The sequence below is a fragment of the Emys orbicularis genome, chromosome 3, assembly GCF_028017835.1.
Source record: "Emys orbicularis isolate rEmyOrb1 chromosome 3, rEmyOrb1.hap1, whole genome shotgun sequence".
Lineage (NCBI taxonomy): Eukaryota > Metazoa > Chordata > Testudines > Emydidae > Emys > Emys orbicularis.
Genome location: NC_088685.1, coordinates 163,945,443 through 163,964,953, shown reverse-complemented (window position 1 = coordinate 163,964,953; position 19,511 = coordinate 163,945,443). Strand labels below are relative to the sequence as shown.

The 19,511-nt window shown below is 42.7% G+C and overlaps 1 protein-coding gene across 1 annotated transcript in view; it reads right to left on the bottom strand.

Moving 5' to 3' along the window:
* Positions 1-650: 650 nt before the first annotated feature.
* LOC135876118 (calpain-8-like) overlaps positions 651-19,511 on the bottom strand; it is a 50,287-nt gene continuing 31,426 nt past the window's right edge. The window contains exons 11-22 of the mRNA XM_065401299.1: positions 18,674-18,831; positions 16,676-16,687; positions 14,234-14,445; positions 12,576-12,612; positions 11,819-11,884; positions 10,840-10,897; positions 9,839-9,903; positions 8,161-8,229; positions 4,300-4,378; positions 3,454-3,570; positions 1,548-1,606; positions 651-674 (exon numbers count right to left, since the gene is read on the bottom strand). Coding sequence (XP_065257371.1) covers positions 651-674; positions 1,548-1,606; positions 3,454-3,570; positions 4,300-4,378; positions 8,161-8,229; positions 9,839-9,903; positions 10,840-10,897; positions 11,819-11,884; positions 12,576-12,612; positions 14,234-14,445; positions 16,676-16,687; positions 18,674-18,831 — 956 coding nt within the window. The remainder of the gene's footprint in view (positions 675-1,547; positions 1,607-3,453; positions 3,571-4,299; positions 4,379-8,160; positions 8,230-9,838; positions 9,904-10,839; positions 10,898-11,818; positions 11,885-12,575; positions 12,613-14,233; positions 14,446-16,675; positions 16,688-18,673; positions 18,832-19,511) is intronic.

The following is a 19,511-nucleotide window of genomic DNA, read 5'->3' as shown; positions in this document are numbered from 1 at the left end:
CTTCTCCTGCTCACTAAAACTCAAATGACAGATGCCATCCTCCTTGTTTATTCTCAATCAGGAAGAACCTCAAGTGTTATGTTATAAGAACCTAAATGGAATAGACTAAACCAGGTCACTAAACAAAGTCTTAGAGATGGGCCCAAACCAAACTCCTAGATTCAAATGCAGGATATGGGTGGATGCTTCAGAATCTGATACAAATTTTGTAGCTGACCCTTTCTATCCCTTTCTGTCCAGATCAGCTGTTTGGATCTGAACACTGCTGAATATTGGTGTGGAGCTGGAATTTGAATCTGAGTTATGCCCTTTAGGCCTATCTGTGGTAATTGTAATTCATGACATTTCAACATGACACAAAAATACTCCCCAGGCAGAAAAAAGAAAAGGTTTTTTGTTTGTTTGTTTTTTAAAGTATCATTGCAGTGTTTGTTTTCCAAATGGTAGGGAATCATTTTATTTTCATTTTGGCTTAAAATAAGTTGCTGGTGATTGAAACAGGATTTTTTTCTCCCTGTACGAGGGGAGCAGCAGATTGAGAATCACTCAGATACACAGGAAATAAATATCTTCCAAGTTTCCAGACATATGAAAATCACAACACGTTTGCAAGAGTCACGGGGATCTGTACTTAATTCAGATGCAACGGCTCAAACCATTGTGCAGCACAGCCACTGTGGGAGGAAGAGAAAAAAGGAGTTAGACTGTCTGGAAGGTCCATTAAATGTCTTTAGTGGAACTAAATATGGGCCCTGAAAGGAAACTATGGATCCAAACACCACCGGACTTTGGGGAAGATTGGATCGGCATCTAATCTTTTATGGGGTGAACCAAAACCCACAGATCCAATCGCTCTTGAACTTTGGGGAAGTTCAGACCTGGGAGCTGGCTTCAAACTTTGCAAATGGGCCTCTCTCTCGGGACAAGAGAATGCTACAAAAAGAGATGCATGATCTTTTAAAAAAACTCTTGGAGCCAGATTCCTCCCACATCTTAACAGGATATGATGAACTGCCACTGGAATCACAGTGGGGGACTCCCATTCATCCCTCCATTTGGATTTGCCCTGCAGAGGAAGGACTGGGCCTCATTACTTTTGCACAACTTTGATTTGAACAATGAAAACCCTCATAAAAAAAAAAAAAAAAAAAGACATGAAATCTTAGTTCACCCTCTGCCTGTGCAAGAATTGTTCCCTGCTGTGCATTTTCTAGTGCTTTGCTCCACTTTGAAAGACGAGAATGAAAATACCCATAAGGATATCATCTCCTAGACAAATGGAGGCATTCTGAATAAATTCTCTCACTGTATGTGTGATAAGTGTTCATTCTCTGGAAGAACAACTATTGGCTTAGGAAGGATTTTAGTAAGAGCTTTTTGTCTGAAAATCTCTCTTCCACTGTGGAATCTTCAGTAAGTCTCCTGTTTGAATCGCTATTACATTTGTTTATAAAGCTGATAATGGATTTCCTGAGGAAATATGTTTTAATTGTGACCAGTCATTGCAACAGTTTAACCATAGAGTAGTTTGATGTAACTAGCCTTACCTCAGCCAAAGAGAGCTGGATAACTCCATTCTTGTCTTTGTCTAGGAGCTGGAACATTTCTGAAGAACAAAAGAAGGGAAGAAATAAAATATAAGTAACACAGTGTCTGACAAAATATGGAGGCCTCCCACCGTGGCCTATTCAAATGTGGATTATGGGGCAAATTCTGAGTCACAATTGGGTAGGAGCATTACAAACCATTTCCCTCCCTTCCTCTTAAGTATCATTCATAAGCCACTGCATGGGATAGCATATCAGGCGGGACCCACTATGACACATTCTGTGTTCAGAACAGGACAGCCACAAACCAGCCATTTCACATGATATGTAGGGATGCACCCATGAATGTGAGATCTGACCCAGGCCGAGATAAGGTAAAGTATATCACTAGTGTGAGATGTTTAGTGTGGGGGCAGAGCACTGGAAACATAGTGCATGTGATTATAAGTCATAGGAGGATTAAGAAAAGTGTTTCACCATCTTGGAAGAATCCCCAATGGTCAGTCAAATGGAACAGTTAACATTAGACTGCATTCATTCAAAAGAGTAAATGAGTTCTCCACTTTTGTCAGCCCATCTCTATTAGCAATCTGCAAAAGAATCAGACTGTCCTTGATCTATTATTATACTGGGTGTTTCTTCAGAATTTACAAACGGAGGTTAGATGGCTCCTTTTCCTCTCTCCCATAATCCTATAGTACAACAATCCTAAGTGGCTGATTAGATACAAAATCTGATTTTATAGCCATACAAACCCATGAAACTCCTTCACTGCCCCCAAACAAAAGCATATTCTAGATTTCCACCGTCTTCTCAATGTGAACATTGAGTTTATTTTTAATGAACCAAGCCTTGGTACAAGACAATAATCTGCATCCTTGACCCTTTTACAGACAAAGAGCTTTGAACTGGTGCTGGGCAAACCTTAAAAGGGTTCAGAGGTTCATTTGAGATAAATGGCACCCAGAAATCATTTTAACAAGTTGGAGAAGTTGGTTTGGTTTCGGTTTGACTTTCAGGTGAAGATTTGGGCCAGTTCTTATTTTTATTGGAACAGCTTTCACCTTCCCCATTTTGAAGCTCTGCCATTCTCAGAACTCATTGGAGTTGCTAGATACAGTGTGGACTAGAGAACTGAGGAAAGGGCAGGCCATGGTGGAAAGCCTCCAGCCTGGATACATTTGGTTAGCTGAGCTAGGGATTCCTAACTCCTATTCCCAGTTCTGCCCAGTGGCTTGCTGGTTGGCTTGAGGCAAGTCTCTTAACCTCTCTGTGCCTTCCTTTCTTCACTTCTGAAATAGGGCTAATGAGGGTGCTGTGAAGATTAAAGAGTTATGGCTTGCAAAGGTCAGAGGGACAGATTTTTAAAGATATAAAGTGCCTAAAGATGCAGATAGGTGCCTAGTGAGATTTTTCAAGACAGCCTAGGCACCTAACTCCCATTGAAAACCCCACTAGGCACCCATCTACATCTTTAGGGACCTAGTACCTTTAAAAATGTGTCTGTAAGTGCTAATTTGCAGCTAGATTGCACAAGCCTTACTCATGTGGTTGAGTATTTACTAACACAAATAGTCTCATTGAAGCCAGTGACCTACTTGCATAAGTAGGAAATTCTTCCAGGGTGAGTAAGTGCTCCACAATCTAGTCCATGACTATTGTCTAGAAGAAAGATGATTAAGGTTTGGATCTGGACTGAATTCCCCCAGCTTTTGTCTGGGGCCTTCTCTATTGGTTTGCGAAGCAGAGCCAGTTTTGCTGGCTCCCTTACACTTCCACACAGTGCTCTGCACTCAGCACTCCAATTTAAACAAAAACACCAAGCACTGAACAAACCTCCCCTCCCCTCCCCCCGCCCCCCAATGCTCAGCAGTTCTGCTCAGGGGCTGCGAAAGAAGGAACTTACTGAAGAGGGTCTCTAGGCGGATCATGCAGGCCACAAAGCCGTCAAAGTCAATGGTCATCTTGCTGCAGGCATAGCGGTGAGCAATGATGTTTTGCACCTTATTGTTGAGAGTGAAACCTGAAAGCACAGAAATCACTCAAGCAGCAGTTACATACACTCTTTAACGCAGGTTGCACATGGAATTTTGCAGCTGCAGAAAGACGTGGCTGAAGGATTATGGGCTATTCCCCCTAGAAGGGTTGTTGGTCTCCATTATCTCTACTGTGTATTCTCCTTTCTATAGCCCATTATGCTATGGTGGAGACAGGCGTAATTCTCCTTCCCAAAGCCTTGACAAATTGCATATGTTCCACTTGTTCTGCAGAGTTCCTTAGCCCTATATTCCTGCGATAAGCACCTAATTAATAAGACTTACTGCACTCCTGGGGCCCCAGCCAAACAGCAGCAATTGCAGCAGAGTCCATTACCTACATAACACGCTGGCGTTGAGTTTTAGGGCTTGATTTAGGCTCATGTTAATGAGACGTCTGCTGGCCTAATCCAGAGCGCAGGGACCCAACCACAGAAAGTCCACCAAGAAAGAGTTTGCAGAGATACAAATCATCCACAGAAAAACTGCTCCTGCAGGGGTCCAGAGCTGGCCAGCACCACCCCAGAAGTGGCCAGTGTGGCCAGGGGATATATATATATGGGGATCAGGAGGAGAGAGGCGAGTCAATGATGTCACCATGATTATGAGGCTAGGAGGCAGGAGGGATAGTGGACTAGTCAGAATACCTTAATATTTTCATTTTTTAAAAATACGGAATAGCACATTAGGGCATCCTTTCTACACAGGATATTTACCTGCTTCCTTGAGGGCATTTCGCATCTCATGAGCATCTATGGTACCAGAATAGTCAGTATCCACTTTCTTATAGATCTCCTGCAGCAGAAGAAAGAGGAAGTATGGAGTCTGCCTTTAGCCTGGTAGGAGCCCTATCTGACTGACTGGGAGATGCATTGCTACTGCCAGCCAATGCATCTTTTCTCTGAAAGTGTTAATGACTGAAGGAAAAATTTCAATTAGCTAATGGCAAACTGTGCCCTGGGAAACCATTCCCAGTGGTCTGGCAGCTTGCCTGTCCATATGTTGTGCTGTGGCAAATAGGCCCTTGAGGAATATCCCTCTCATTTAGCAAACACTGTAATATGCAACTTCCATTTGGGTTAGCACTTCAAAAGAAACAACAGGCCGTTCTCACAGCCAATTGATCCGCTAGCCGGCTCTCGCTGAGTAATTAGAAACTATTCTGGCCTGCAGCTCAGAGGGGAAACTGCGCTTGGGGCATGTTTTCATTTACACAGGCCATCTAATCATTGCATGCCAGTGATCAGCATGTATCCAACCTGTGAGGATCTGAGCACCTCCTCCTTGGCTTCAGTGGGAAAGGAGGGAGCTGTGCCCTTCACAGGAGCAGGCCTGTAATGGGACCATCCCAAAAGCTTATCTTCAAGGGGCATTGTCAAGTAGATTAGGTTCAAACTTTGGCCTTCTTTAAATGAACTCTGCAGAAAATCCTCCGGATATTAAATTCTCTATAAGAAAAAAAAATGCACTTTCATGGAGACTGTGACACTGCACCCCATATTCGTCATAGTAATATTATTATGATATAATTATGATGCATTTTGTACAAGATAAGTCATGTGAGGTGTGATTGGAAAAGTTATGATTTGCTGAATAATATTATCCTATATGTATGCATGTATCATTTTTGTATCTGAAGTTATGAATACAGTAACTCCTCACTTAAAGTCGGCTTGGTTAACAAAGTTTCGTTGTTATGTTGCTGATCAATTACAGAACATGCTCGTTTAAAGATGCGCAATGCTCCCTTATAACGTCGTTTGGCAGCAGCCTGCTTTGTCCACTGCTTGCAGAAAGAGCAACCCATTGGAGCTAGCTGGTGGGGGCTTGGAACCAGGGTGGACCGGCAGCCCCCCCCCCATCAGCTCCCCGCTCCCCTAAGTTCCCTGTGCAGTAACTGCCTAGCAGGCTATCAATTGCCGGGCAGTTCAGCTGTCCCTCCGCCCACTGCCATGTGCTGCTCCTGCCCTCTGCCTTGGAGCTGTTCCCAGAGACTCCTGCTTGCTGTGCGGGGGGGGGGGGGGGAAAGAGGGGTGCTAATGTCAGGGTGTCCCCCTCCCCCCGCTCCTGCCTCCCCCAGCTCTACCTCATCTCCACAAAGCAGGGGGGACACACGACAGGGCTCAGGAGGGAGGGAGCTTGCTGGCAGCAGCTGCTGTTTCAACTTGCTGATCTACTTTAAAAGGCAGTGTACTTAGGCCTGGTCCACACTAACCCCCCACTTCGAACTAAGGTACGCAAACTCAGCTACGTTAATAACGTAGCTGAATTCGAAGTACCTTAGTTCGAACTTACCGCGGGTCCAGACGCGGCAGGCAGGCTCCCCCGTCGATGCCGCGTACTCCTCTCGCCGAGCTGGAGTACCGGCGTCGACGGCGAGCACTTCCGGGATCGATCCGGGATCGATTTATCACGTCTAGACAAGACGCGATAAATCGATCCCAGAAGATCGATTGCTTACCGCCGGACCCAGAGGTAAGTGTAGACCTACCCTTAGAGTGGGTCAGCATACTTAAAGGGGCAATGCGCGTCTCTCTCTCTCACACACAGGGTGTGTGTCTCTGTCTCTCTCTTCCATGCTGTCTCCCCTCCCTCCATTCATGCTGCCTTGTAGAGTGTTAGGCTACCTTAACAACGTGTTAACCCTTGAGGGCTCAACCAAGTGCTAGCTCATCATTTAGCAATAAGGCATTCCCTGGAAAATATCCCACCCTCTGTCTTCACCACCTCAACCAAGCTTCACAATCATCATTGCTATGTACAGTATTAAATTGTCTGTTTAAAACTTATACTGTGTATATGTGTGTGTGTGTGTGTGTGTATATATATAAAATATAGTCTTTTGTCTGGAGAAAATTTTTTCTCTGGAACCTAACCTAATTCTTATGGGGAAATTGGATTTGCTTAACATCGTTTCGCTTAAAATAGCATTTTTCAGGAACATAACTACAACGTTAAGCGAGGAGTTACTGTATTGACTATGTATCTGTATTTCAAATGTAGTTACACCAGGGTGACACCCAATAGGCAAGATGCTTTCAGTCTAGATAGTGGGTGGGGAAGGGCCTATTCAGGTAATGGGCCATTAGGAAAAAACAATAAGCCTTAGGAAAAGCTTATCCATTACCTGGTGAGCCTCCCTGAGAACGCTCCAGACAGCCTGTAAGTAATGGTTGCTATGACTCAGCAAGGTATGCAAGGGCCTGTGACCAGGCCATGTGACTCTGGACTCCAGCTTGGAATGTCCGTGTTTTTCCACAAACTGGTCTGGGAACCAAGCTTTGAAACAAAGGGTTCCCGCCATATGCTAAAGCTATATAAGGCAGGGAGTGACATCATCATTGTTCTTCACTCCCCACACAAGAGGACTCCTGGAAACACCTGGGGAACAAAGACTGAACTGGGGGAAGTGCTGGATCCAGGCTAAAGGGATTTCTAGCCTGTGTATGGAAACCTGAGAAACCCAAGCTGCAAAGCAAATGCAGCTTGTACCTTGAGAATCTGCCAGACTGCTGGTATCATCAGTCAGGGTGAGAAACTGCTAATTCATAGTCAATCTAACTAGTGTGTTAAACTTAGTTTGCTTTTTTGTTTATTTGCTAGGTAATCCGCTTTGATCTGTTTGCTATCCCTTATAACCACTTAAAATCCATCTTTTGTAGTTAATACATTTATTTTATGTTTTAATCTAAACCAGTGAGTTTGGCGTGAAGTGCGTGGGAATCTTTGCTCAGAGGGGCTGTTGCATTTCCTCTCCACATTGAGGGGGAGGCAAACAGGAAAATACATTCATACTGGTTGGGGTTTGGACCAGGGCAGGATGGTACAGCTCTGGTCTCCTAGGCTGGGAAGCTGGTGGATATTTTGGCTGTAGCCTCTCTATTGTTGGTTCATGCAGTGGCTGGTCAGAGAGCCTGCCTGTAACTGCAGCTGGGTGTGTCCATACCTGTGAATATGCTGGTGGAAGTGTAAGACCGGGAACATGTCTGCAGCTTGTCACAGCAGCACAGTGTGAGAGGGAGCCCAGGCTGGTGGGTCAGAGGGCTCAGTGGTACCCCAGATCCAGGGTGAACCCTTCACAGAGACATTTACAAAAAAACCCAAACAATACCTATTTTGGTCAGCCCTGCAAAAATAGAAGTGCCTTGTATTCTGCTGCAGCAGTTAACTAACAAACTCTATTCCAAAGAAGGTATTAGAGACCTTGGTGCACAAGTAATTATGTTACATAGCAAAACAACAGAGCCATGTTAATTTCAGCTGTATTAAAATATAAGAGGTGGGGATAAATCCATGTTTGCCTAGCAGGTAGGAATGAAATCACCAAGCAAAGGGAGTTGTTCAAGCTTCTGAGAAAGTGTTATAAAATATAGAGTGGTGGGCTGAGTTGGAAGAGGAATTGACTGTCTCTTTCTTTAAATCAGAAATGCATCTGAACTAGAGCCCTGATCAAAACTCCAAACATAAGGGGAAATTGGGACCTGTTTCTGACCTTGGTGGCTTGGACCCATCTCTGTTTAAATCTGTATTTCACAGAGCTAGCTGGGGGCAGGGAAACAATGAAATATGTTAGTTACCAAATATTTTTGAATCTTCAGCCAAAGTATCTTGAATTCTACAAGTCCCAAGGTGCCAGTCCCGTCGGTCTGGGTATGTTAAGGCCCGGTTCAAATTCAGAATGGATCAGTTTCTACTCATATCAAAGAGGAAGAGTAACCAGCACTGATACAAATAAATGACCCATTGCAATGTAGTGTACTATTCATAGTAGTTTTCATTTGTAATCCACCCATTGGAGAGACACTTGCAGTTTTAAGTTTGCTTAGCTAAGGGTGTGCCAAGAATTCCTGGGCTATCTGCAGTACTGTATTGGATTGTTAAAAGGTACTACACCTATTAGATTACACTCCCATTTCATACACAGAGGAGCAACCCAATACTTAAAGCTCTTTTTTAATAGACAAAGTGATTGACCTTACATTGGACACTCAGAGGCTGCCCTGGTCTATGCTGATTACACCTGTGCTGAGCCAAGGTCATGATGGGTTCAGCTAACATGAACACCCAGTATGATGCTATGGCCAAAAGAGCTTACAAGATTGTGGGTTGCATAAACAGGGGACTTTCCAGTTGGAGTAAAGAGGTTATTTTACCTCTGTATTTGGCACTGGTATGACCCCTGCTGGAATATTTTGTCCAGTTCTGGCCCCCATAATTCAAGAAGGATGTTGGTAAATTGGAGAGGATTCAGAGAAGAGCCATGAGAATGATTAAAGGATTAGAAAACCTGCTTTCTAGCAATAGACTCAAGTTGCTCAATCTGTTTATCTTAACAAAGTGAAGGTTAAAGGGTAACTTGATTACAGTCTACTTGGCTCTTCAATCTAGCAGAGAAAGGTATAACACAATCCAATGGCTGGAAGTTGAAGCCAGACAAATTCAGACTGGAAATAAGTCATACATTTTTAACAGTGACAGTAATTAACCATTGGAACAATTTACCAAGTGTTGTGGTGGATTCTCCATCACTGAACATTTTTAAATCAATTTTTTAAATCTTGCAGCTCCCATTGGCCGGGAATGGCGAACCGCGGCCACTGGGAGCTGCGGGTGGCCGTGCCTGCGAACGGGTCAATGTAAACAAACCGTCTCGCGGCCCGCCAGCAGATTACCCTGACGGGCCGCGTGTGGGCCGCAGGTTGCCCACCACTGTCCTAACCCTAGTCCTCTGGCCATGTGAGGTTCATCTCCCACAGGAGGCATGCAATGGGACATGGGTATACAAAGCCTTTCCCCATCGCATAGTTCCTCTGATCTTTCTCTGCACCTTTAGGGCTACACTGTGTAAAGGGAGAAGATGATATGGCCCTGCGGAAGGAAGTTCCCATTGTGTATAACAACCATCGCACAGCTACCAAGCACACTGGGTGTGTCTACCCTGAGCTCCCATTGCTGCACTAGGTGTATTCAGGCAGAATGCCCTTGCTGTGCTGCAGAGCAGACAAGCTATGTCTAAAGAAAACATTAACAGATGAGAGCCGCAAAGCAGGGGTGGTGAAGGTCTGGCCACGTAAGGGTTAACGTCTGTGCCACACTGTGCTGACAGAGCTACTTTTCTGAGTTTTATGCCTACAGCAAGAGAAGACAGATGCACTGGGAAAATGGGAAGTGTAAATCTAGCCTTATCTAGTCAAAATTCTTCGCCAGGGAGATCTAGGAACTTCAGAGAACAGTGAAGTGACATTTAAAGGATACATCTAAGAGACTGATCATCTCTCTGCAGGTGTTTATGTTGAATCCATCACTTTTAATGTCTGCCCCTGAACAAAAAACAGTCAAATACTTTAGACAAATATTTTCTGCAGCCCACAGAAATACAGTCCACCCACAGTCAGCATCTGCTATTAGGGCAAATACACTTTCATTGCTACTAACATTTCTCCCAACTTATTTAAAAAACAAAGTGAATATTTAGTACAGGCAAAAGGGTTTGGATTAAAAATACCGGAGAGGAAAGGCCCGTTTATCCACAGAACATATACAGTATGGGCAGTTGCAGTACAAGCTTTTCCCAGACTGCCCTGCCAAGGATCTATGCTGCATCCATTTAAAGAAAGAGAGAGCTTCTGTGTTTGCACTGAACAAAACCGATCCTTTTGTAATCAATGTAGATTACACAGAATACACTATAGTGAACTGGGTAGGGTGTATGTGCAGATGCCCTCTCCTGGTAGAATTGGAGTTGCACATTCTGTCATAAATTCTGTACTGCTAATAGAGATTCTCCTTAGCTCATGTGGTAGAGGATTGTGCTTTTGGAGCAGGAGGAGCTGAGTTACATCTTTGTTGTCAATACAGGGTTCCAGGAGGCCATGCTGTGCCACACAGCAACACCTCTGGAGTGCTCCTTAGGCATGGATTTCAGACAAGTACCTGTACAGTTTGTTAGGCTGGATCCAAATGTAGAAACACACAGTGAGTGAGACCCAGTCACTTCTCCCAGGGTGAGCCCTGACCTCTCTATTCGAACTCCACATTCCAGTCCCATTATTTTGAAGTGACAGTTATCTTACAGAAACATTCATTACCCCGAACTGATCCCAGCAGTTTTCCTTTAACATTATTACTTGTTCACGTGCTATCAGAAATGGCCATGGCACAGAAATTCATTGTGAACCAAAGAGAGATCCTGTATGTCTTACTTGCAGCATCTGCCTACCAGCCTTGCTCAGTGTGAAACTTCTAACATCACTTACTCTTTGTTAACACCCTATTCAGAACAGTTTGAAGTTCATTTGCAGTCATTTCACAGTCCTGGAAACAGAAAACAAACGTATTTCAGGTGATAACATGATAAACGTTTGGAACAAACCAACTGTGCATTCATTCACTGCAATACCCCTACAGACAACTCCACTTCTAATCCTTATCTTAAGGCATGGGACTCTAATGCTTGGTCTACACTACAGACCTTACAGCAACACAGCTGTACCGCTGTAGCTGCGCCACTATAAGGTATCTCAGGTACCACAGTGTGAGAACCCACTAAATGCGACGTGTCTACCAGCAACCACGGTCTCAGTTCCTCAACTAAAGAGATTCAGAAATGCATCCAGACTTATGGAAACTGAAAGGGAAGCAGCTGAAATTCACCCATCACAACTCAAACAAGCTTCTGTGGCTAAAAATGATGCTTTTGCACTTCAAATTGGCCCCAGGTATTTGCTCCTTAAGAGCAAATCCAATGTGACAGCTACAAGCTAGTTTATGCAGCAGAATCCTGCAGAGGCTAAGGTCTCCTATGCAGTAATTAGGAGAGAGTGCAATACTACCCTCCAGCTAACAGATTCCTGAGTCCAGCAACTTCTAACCAACAAGGAATATAGTGCTAATAGCCATTAGTACAACACTCCAAATTATGCACCAGCACCAAGTAGCTGACTCCCCAGATAATTTATATCACCACATAGTAACATCACTCACTTCCACCATTCTTAAAGGGATGCTACACCTTGAGAGAATCACATTCTGCACCAATAAGAGGAATAACGTAGTACAGCTGTTCTGTTGTAAGGTACATTAAATTGGACCAAAATGGTAGCTGTGAGTTAATAAAAGGGGAAATCCATTCTATTCTTCGGAAGACTAGATAAACAAGAGAATTGGTACTCAAGATAGTTTTCTAACTCTGTACTAAGATTTCACTGTCTTTTTCTCTCTCTTTAAACCACTCACCTCTCCAGAAAGCTTCTGAAACAGGCTCTTGAACTCCTTATCTATGCCCTTGTCATCAACATGAGGCTAAAGGGAAGAGATAACCAATAATGTGGTTTATTATACTAGACACAGGTGCCAGGAAATAGGTGGGTGTGTTTGAAATTGCCAAACAAAATAATTTCCTAAATAAATGGTTTAATTCCATTTGGAAGACGAGGAGGGTTCCAGAGCTCGGGTTCAAGCCCAAGCCTGAATGTCTACACAGCAATTTTATAGCCCCACAGCCTGACCTAAGTCAGCTGACTTGAGCCAGCTGCAGATGTTTAACTGCTGTGTAGTAAGACTCTGATTGGAAAGGACTCTTGTGTTATCAAATTAAGATCACAAAATAGATGTGGAGAAAATTGTGTTGAGACTGTCTATAGCAATTATACAGTTCCTTGGAGGTCTGCTTTTGAGATGTATTTTGAGATTATTCTTCTTTATGGAAAGGATCACACTATACCATGGTATTATATTGTCCTTGCATATATGTATTCTGAACTGATACACTATGGCTCAGTTACAGAATTGCATGGGCAAACTTTTGCACCAAAAATGCACATGGAACCTGTAAGCCAGATTGATAGGAAAAGGAGGTTTTCAATTACAGGGCTTCTTTACACGAGTATGGTTAAATACTCTGATATCAGCTCAAGCCAACAGCAACAAAATCCCAAATCAAATGTCTGCTTGCCCAAGAACCTGTTCATTTAGACCTAACTATGGCATTTACCTCATATGGTTTTGCAGCCACTACATCACCAATTTCCCTGAGGAAAAAAAATAAAGAAATGACCAGTCTAGCATTGGCCTATAAAATACTTTACAAAGCAATGGATTCTTGTATAGCACTGCGGTCTCTAACATGATAACTTGAGCTTTTCTGTCTGCAATAATCCTACCTCAGCACACATAACACGACTACATTTTTAAATCCAGCACTGCTTCCATGTACACCAGATGACCTGTTCTCTTGCCGTGTATTCAGCCTCTCCAGCCTTTTCCTTCTATTGGCCACTTTGTATGATATTTACGCTTGAAGACCATCTCCTCCCCCACACTTCTGATCCTTTCTCTGAAAACATCTGCTCAATGTGCAATGGCAGTCAAAAAAGCTAACAGAATATTAGGAACCATTAAGAAAGGGATAGATAATAAAACAGAAAATATCATAATGCCACTATCTAAATCCATGGTATCCCCACACCTTGAATACTGTGTGTAGTTCTTATCACCGCATCTCAAAAAAGATATATTGGAATTGGAACAGGTGGAGAAGGGCAACAAAAATAATTAAGGGTATGGAACAGCTTCTGTATAAAGAAAGATTAAAAAGACTGGGACTTTTCAGCTTGGAAAAGAGACAACTAATCGGGGATATGATAGAGGTCTATAAAATTGTTATTTACTTTCTCCACACCACTCATGAAGTGTTATTTACTCCTTCACATAACACAAAAACCAGGGTTACCCAATGAAATTAATAGGCAGCAGGTTTAAAACAAACAAAAGGAAGTACTTCTTCACACAACACACACTCAACCTGTGGAACTCCTTGCCACAGGATGTTGTGAAGGTCAAGACTATAATAGGGCTCAAAAAAGAATAAGTTCATGGAGGATAGGTCCATCAATGGCTATTAGCCAAGATGGTCAGGGATGCAACTCCATGCTCTGAGTGTCCCTAACCTCTGATTGCCAGAAGCTGGGAGTAGACGACAGGGGCTGGATCACTCGATAATTGCCTACTCTGTTCATTCCCTCTGGGGCACCTGGCATTGGCCACTGTCGGAAGACAGGATACTGCAGTAGATGGACCTTTGATCTGACACAATATAGCTGTTCTTATGTTTCCCAGGGCACTTTTTGACAAAGAACTTTTACTCTGTAGACCGCAGGTGGTGTTCAGATACTACAGTAGTGGGTGCACTAGAACATAGTTGATAACCCATTGCTCTATAAATGTGGGCTGGAGCACCCACAGAAAAAAAATAGTGGGTGCTCAGCACCCACTGGTGGGCCCTGCCAATCAGCTCCTTCCCCTCCCCCCCCCCAACACCTCCTACCCACTGCGGATCAGCTGTTCAGCGGCAGGCAGGAGGCGCTGGGGGAGGGGGTGGAACAGGGTGGGAAGAAGCAGGGTGGGGTGGGACCTTGGGGGAGGGGGTGCAGTGGGGGTCAGGCCTGGGGCAGAGTGGGAGTCGAGCATCCCCAGAGAAATGAGAAAGTCGGCGCCTGTGTGTGGATGTATTGACTTTGTGACACAAGTAGCCCTTGAGTTGGGGGCCTTCATGGTTCAACTCTCAAGACTTCCATGTAGTGTGGAACATTCCACCTTGTTCCTTGCATGCCTCACCTTGAGCAGAGAGAGAATTATGAAGAAGATACATACTGAGCTTTAGCCGGTTTCTCAGAGAAAACTCGAAGGCAGAACTCTCCATCTTTGAAAGGCTCGAATGTGGATGGCACAATGAGGTACTCTCCTTGGGGCAGTTTGAGACGGCCGGAGACTTCGCGCAGGTTAACGTAGGTGTCAGACCGGGCTACTGGTCGCTGGGTTGTGAAGAAATCTCGACTCAGATGGATATCTGTGTGATTTTGCAGCTGGCAACAATAATATTCTATTAAAAATCAACTGGATAAAGTCACCAGAAAGCCTAATTTCCCTGGTTCTATTTCATTGTTTAAAAGCCATCCCCAGAACTTTATGCTAGCTGGAAGCAATATAACCTCTGAGTGTGGGTGAGGGAGACAAGCACAAACATTCTGCCATATCAATATAATAAACAAACCCAGCACAACAGGCTGAACAACAGAAAAGGGACGGTGCTTAACTCTAGCAGGATCAAACTTTTTATATGCCTCTATAAGGTCTGTGAGACAATAGCAAATAGTACCATGTTAATGTGGACTCAGAGCTGGACAAATTATTTATTGTGAATAAGTTGTTCCATTAATTTAGCACTTTTTCTTTTCATGAATTGTTCGTGAAACTACTTTGATTTTTACAAATTTATTCAGCCTATGGGGTGTTTGCGAACTGTTCACTTTGACTATTCATGACATGTGATTGGTCACCTAAGTCATATAGGGCTGGAGACAAAACCCCAGCCATGAGAGTGTTCATGTATAGCAACAAGGGACACAAATATGAACAAACCAAATGGCCATTCAGAATTCACACAGATGTTTGTTAGCATTGCAGCTCTAGCAGCCATGTAGCGTGGCTAACTCTCCGATTTCTTCAGTCACCTGTTTCACCAGCCTCACAGCCCTATCGTCTATTCCTTGCTTCTGACAGTATCCATAATCCAAAACTGTGAATGGATGCAGGCTGTCCTTCAGCAACACTACAAACAGAATATTCTTTTTATTGGCTATGTTATGTGAGCTATGAGCTGCTGCAATGGAAACTTCAAGCACCTTCTAACTCTAACGGTAGGCATAAGGATAACATGGCTTGAGGTTTTCAAAGCCAATGAGGGGATTTAGCCACACAACTCCCATTAATTTCAATGGGAAATGTGTGGCTAATCCCCTAGTTGTTTTGAAAATCCCACTCAACATTTCCATGACTGATAATCTGGTTACACTTTACATAGTTTATTAAGCAAATTAGCCACTCATACCTGAACATCAGAATTAAAATAAGATCCCAGTGCTAAATACACCTTTAGAAAAGCCATTCAACTTACCTTTACTCCACAAACTTTTCCTTCAAAATGTGTGACTCATCAAGGCAATGATACAAGAAAGGTGGAGAATGTTTGACAGGGGGTGTGCAGAATGCTTTACTGATAGTGTTTCTGGCTTGATTATAAAGCCAGGTCACAGAGTAAATGTGCTGTACTCATTTGGAAGGGTGATCAGTTGTAACTTCTTATATAAAAAATACTATATTTAACAAAAATAACCCTAAACACTACAGTATCTCTGTTGAAAACTGTAGAATAATGTGGTGCCTTTTCTCTTTTTTAAAGTAAGGATTGGATTTTGGTATAATCAACAATTCAAACAACTAGATCATTTCTCCCTACCCAGTCTGAAGCTAAGCTACACTGCAATGAAAAATTAAGAAATCAGATTCAGCATTTTTTCAATGTACATGTTCCATTTCCCTTTGTGTCTGAAGCTGTAAACAGAGAGCAGATAATTGGTACATAGCTGCACTTTATGTTATTGGGCAAGAACAAAGGGGATGAAAAACACAGCAAAATTGGCAGCACAGAATGATACAGTCTAGTAACGAATATGACTCTGTCTAGCTCCAAACACCCCTTTGTGGTCCTAATTTTAGAAATGGAAAGTCTCTTTATCTTAACATTGACACTTGATAGAGGACTGGGGAGGTAGAGTTGGATAAATTGATGACATTGTGCCCTTGCCCAGCAAAGAGAGAGGGACCCACAGAGTTTGTTATTTCTTTAAATAATGTAAGCTGGGTTTTCCTCTAAGCAGGAAAGGAAAATACAGTATGGACCCTGTTCTGCCATAATCTTTACTAGACACATAGATCCAATTCTGATCTTAGTTATCCTAAGATCAGTGGAAGTCAATGGAGTCACTCCATATTTAGACTAGTGTAAATGAGATCAAAATCTGACTGGGATGAAACCTCATCCTACAATTCCTTTAAAATGGCTATTCAGAAGGTGCAGTGTTTGTCTTCAAATATCAATTTAGTGATTAAAAAAAACACCCCAGTCACAGGTCTCCTGAAGGTTTGTGGTCAGTTTAGAAGGCACCATGCTTTAAGCAGCAGTTGTATTAAATTCTCAACCCTAACAGGTGGTGGTCATCTGGAGGATGGAAGTCTCCAATAGAATGTACATACCTCTTTAGGGACCTGCAAAAGAGATAAGTTAATGAAAGGAGGCTGCTTAGTATCTTCTGTAGTCAGTTGGATGAAATGTTAACTAATGCCACATTTTATAGACTCAGATAGTTTGTCTTTCATTCCTATTTACAACCATTTAATGCAATTCTAGTCCATGCACAAAGTTCCTACTTGTGCTAGAACTGTTCCAAAGGAAAATTAGCCAAATCCTGAAATTCTTACTCAGAGTCAAAGAGAGCTTAGCTCAAAATTGTTTTGAAAATTTATGAGAACAGGCATAAAATCCATTTGCCCGCCATTACCATGATACTGATGAAAAATGTAATCATACTTTAATTACAAGTCAAAACAGATATTTTCCAGAAGGCAAATAGAGTTTTGCAAAGCAGTTTTAATCTGTGTAATTTAGCCCTTGATGAGTTAATAAAATAGGTACAAAGCACTGCTGTAATTTGCACTTATGAATATAGGACATGATTTTCAAAAGCACCCAAGTGATTTGAGAGCACAGATTTCAATGGGACTTGTGCTCCCAAGTCACTTAAGTGCTTTGGAAAAATTCACACATAGCCTCTTATAGAATGTCTTTTATGTATAGTTTAGATAGGAGTGCACTGGTTGGAGACTCATACCATATAAGAGTATACGCCTGTGCACTCAGTTGTAGGAGTTATTACTACTGTAATTGTCTTTCAGTTAGCTTCAGTGACATGACTTATATAAGATTTTACCAGGCAGGTAAGCTTCAGTATGCACATTCTCTTTTCTTGTTATACACATATCCGCTCAGTGTTTTCCTGACTAGAGTAGGTCTTCCTTGGCCATAGTCTCAGCTGGAATAATATCCATCCATAGGCGAAAGAGCCAATGGCAGCTTGTATCATGGATGAGTGTCAAGGTTAGAGGATTTAGCAGCCCTTCCTTTCAAGATATAGAGTTCATTTGTTAAGAGTTACTAAATCTACCCTAACAAGTCAAAGATTATGAAGTGGGCAGGTGAGTGAGATATCTCCCAAGATAGGAATACACTAAGGCAGAAAGATTGTGTTTTGGTCTGACTGTGCTGATAGATAAGTATAGACAGCCATTCTTTAAATTCGCAAATTCTAGAATGCAAATGGATTGGGTTGCCTGGCATCAAACAGATGGCATGGCAAACACTGAGAGCTAGCTGTGTGCACAGACACTTTGGCACCAGGGAAAACCCTTGCTAGTTTTGTACCATTGCCACATTTTCAGCCCTGAAGAAAAACTATCCCACACATGCAGGAGATAAGGGAAGCAAAACGCAGAAGCTACATTAGCAAAAGTTAGTCATTCCCATTAATGACCTTTGCCCATGGGAGTCTACACTACACTTCATGACATCATATCTGCAGAAAAGCAATGAATGATGGTATCAGTTGGAATTTCAGATTTTTTGTTTTGTTTCCATGGCATCACAGAAGTTATAGATGGAAAAGTCCTAGTCCCATCTCCTGCCTCTGCAGGATTGTTCCCTACAGTATATTATCCAACTGTTTACACAGACAGTGGTGACACAAGTGTTATATAAAACCAGAAACTGACAGAACAATACTATGGTAGGTAGTGAAGCTAACACAATTTGCATATTCAAGGAAAAATAATTCAAGCGAACAGCATGAACTAGTGATGGGCCTAAAACGGAACCATTTATCTGGAATCGCCTTCCATTATGAACAAGCACTGTTTAGGCTTTGCAAGAGAAAAGACCTGAATGAGATTTTTGCTAAATTAGCCACCTCCACTTTTGCAATGCTCTCTGTTAGAAATGGAATGGTACAAACCGTGAACCATTTTTCTGAACACTCCCATGCTATGGGGGTCAGATCGAATGAGAGAAGGATTTGAACCATTTCACAAAACCAAAACCTGAATGAGGTGATGCTGAAAAGTCAAAAGCCTCCGTGAGCATTGCCCATCTCTTGAGGAGAGCACAGCATTGAGTAACCCCTTAAAAGGAACTTACTTTACCTGATAGAGAGAATAGCCAATACTGAGTAGAGCTTCCCCCATCTTCCTTTCTCTCCTGCGATTCTTCTGCATCAGGCCCACCAGCACAGTGCTTCCTTCATCATCATCATCTGGCTCATCCAGCTTGATTTTAAACTGAGGATTGGTCCAGTACGTCACTAAAAAAATCCCAAAGGAAAATGAAAGGAAAGAGTGTTTGCTTTCACTGCAGCTGAGGTCATTCTAATGAGAGGTACAGAAATAGCACTTTGGAGAGACCTTCTTTGGGGTTCAGTCAAACCTTTCCATTATATTATATGGTTCCATGTTTTCCCAGCTGTGCTGTATATTTATTTATGCAATAACAAATTACAAAGACATCTCCTGGGGAGTAATGACCAGCTGGGAGGAGCCGATGCCGTTAACACCAACCCGTCATTTAGGCCCAGAAAATGTCCTCTGCTGATACTGTTGTTGTTATAGGGCCAAATCCCAGAGGGCTTCTCTTCAGGTTTGACTTGAAAATGCATACCAAATTACAATACTCTTTGTCTCTGCAGTGTTGAATAGTGACTGTATTGTGGTTTCCACAATCCACTGGAGATTAGTCCAGTCAGAAGCATGAGTAGTACAGGCAGGGAAGGTGCATAAAGAAAAGAGACTGTGCAGTGACTTAACTGCTCAAGTGAGGAAAGAAACCCTGATGAGAAAATGAGTCTGAATCAGGTTTTGATTTAGACCACATAGGTTTGGGTTAATATCAACATGTGTAGAAAATAGGTAAAAAAAAAAAAAACCTAGAGAAGGAACTTCAGATCCAAACCCTTCTGGCTCTTAACTCATTTCTAAGCTTCTGTTT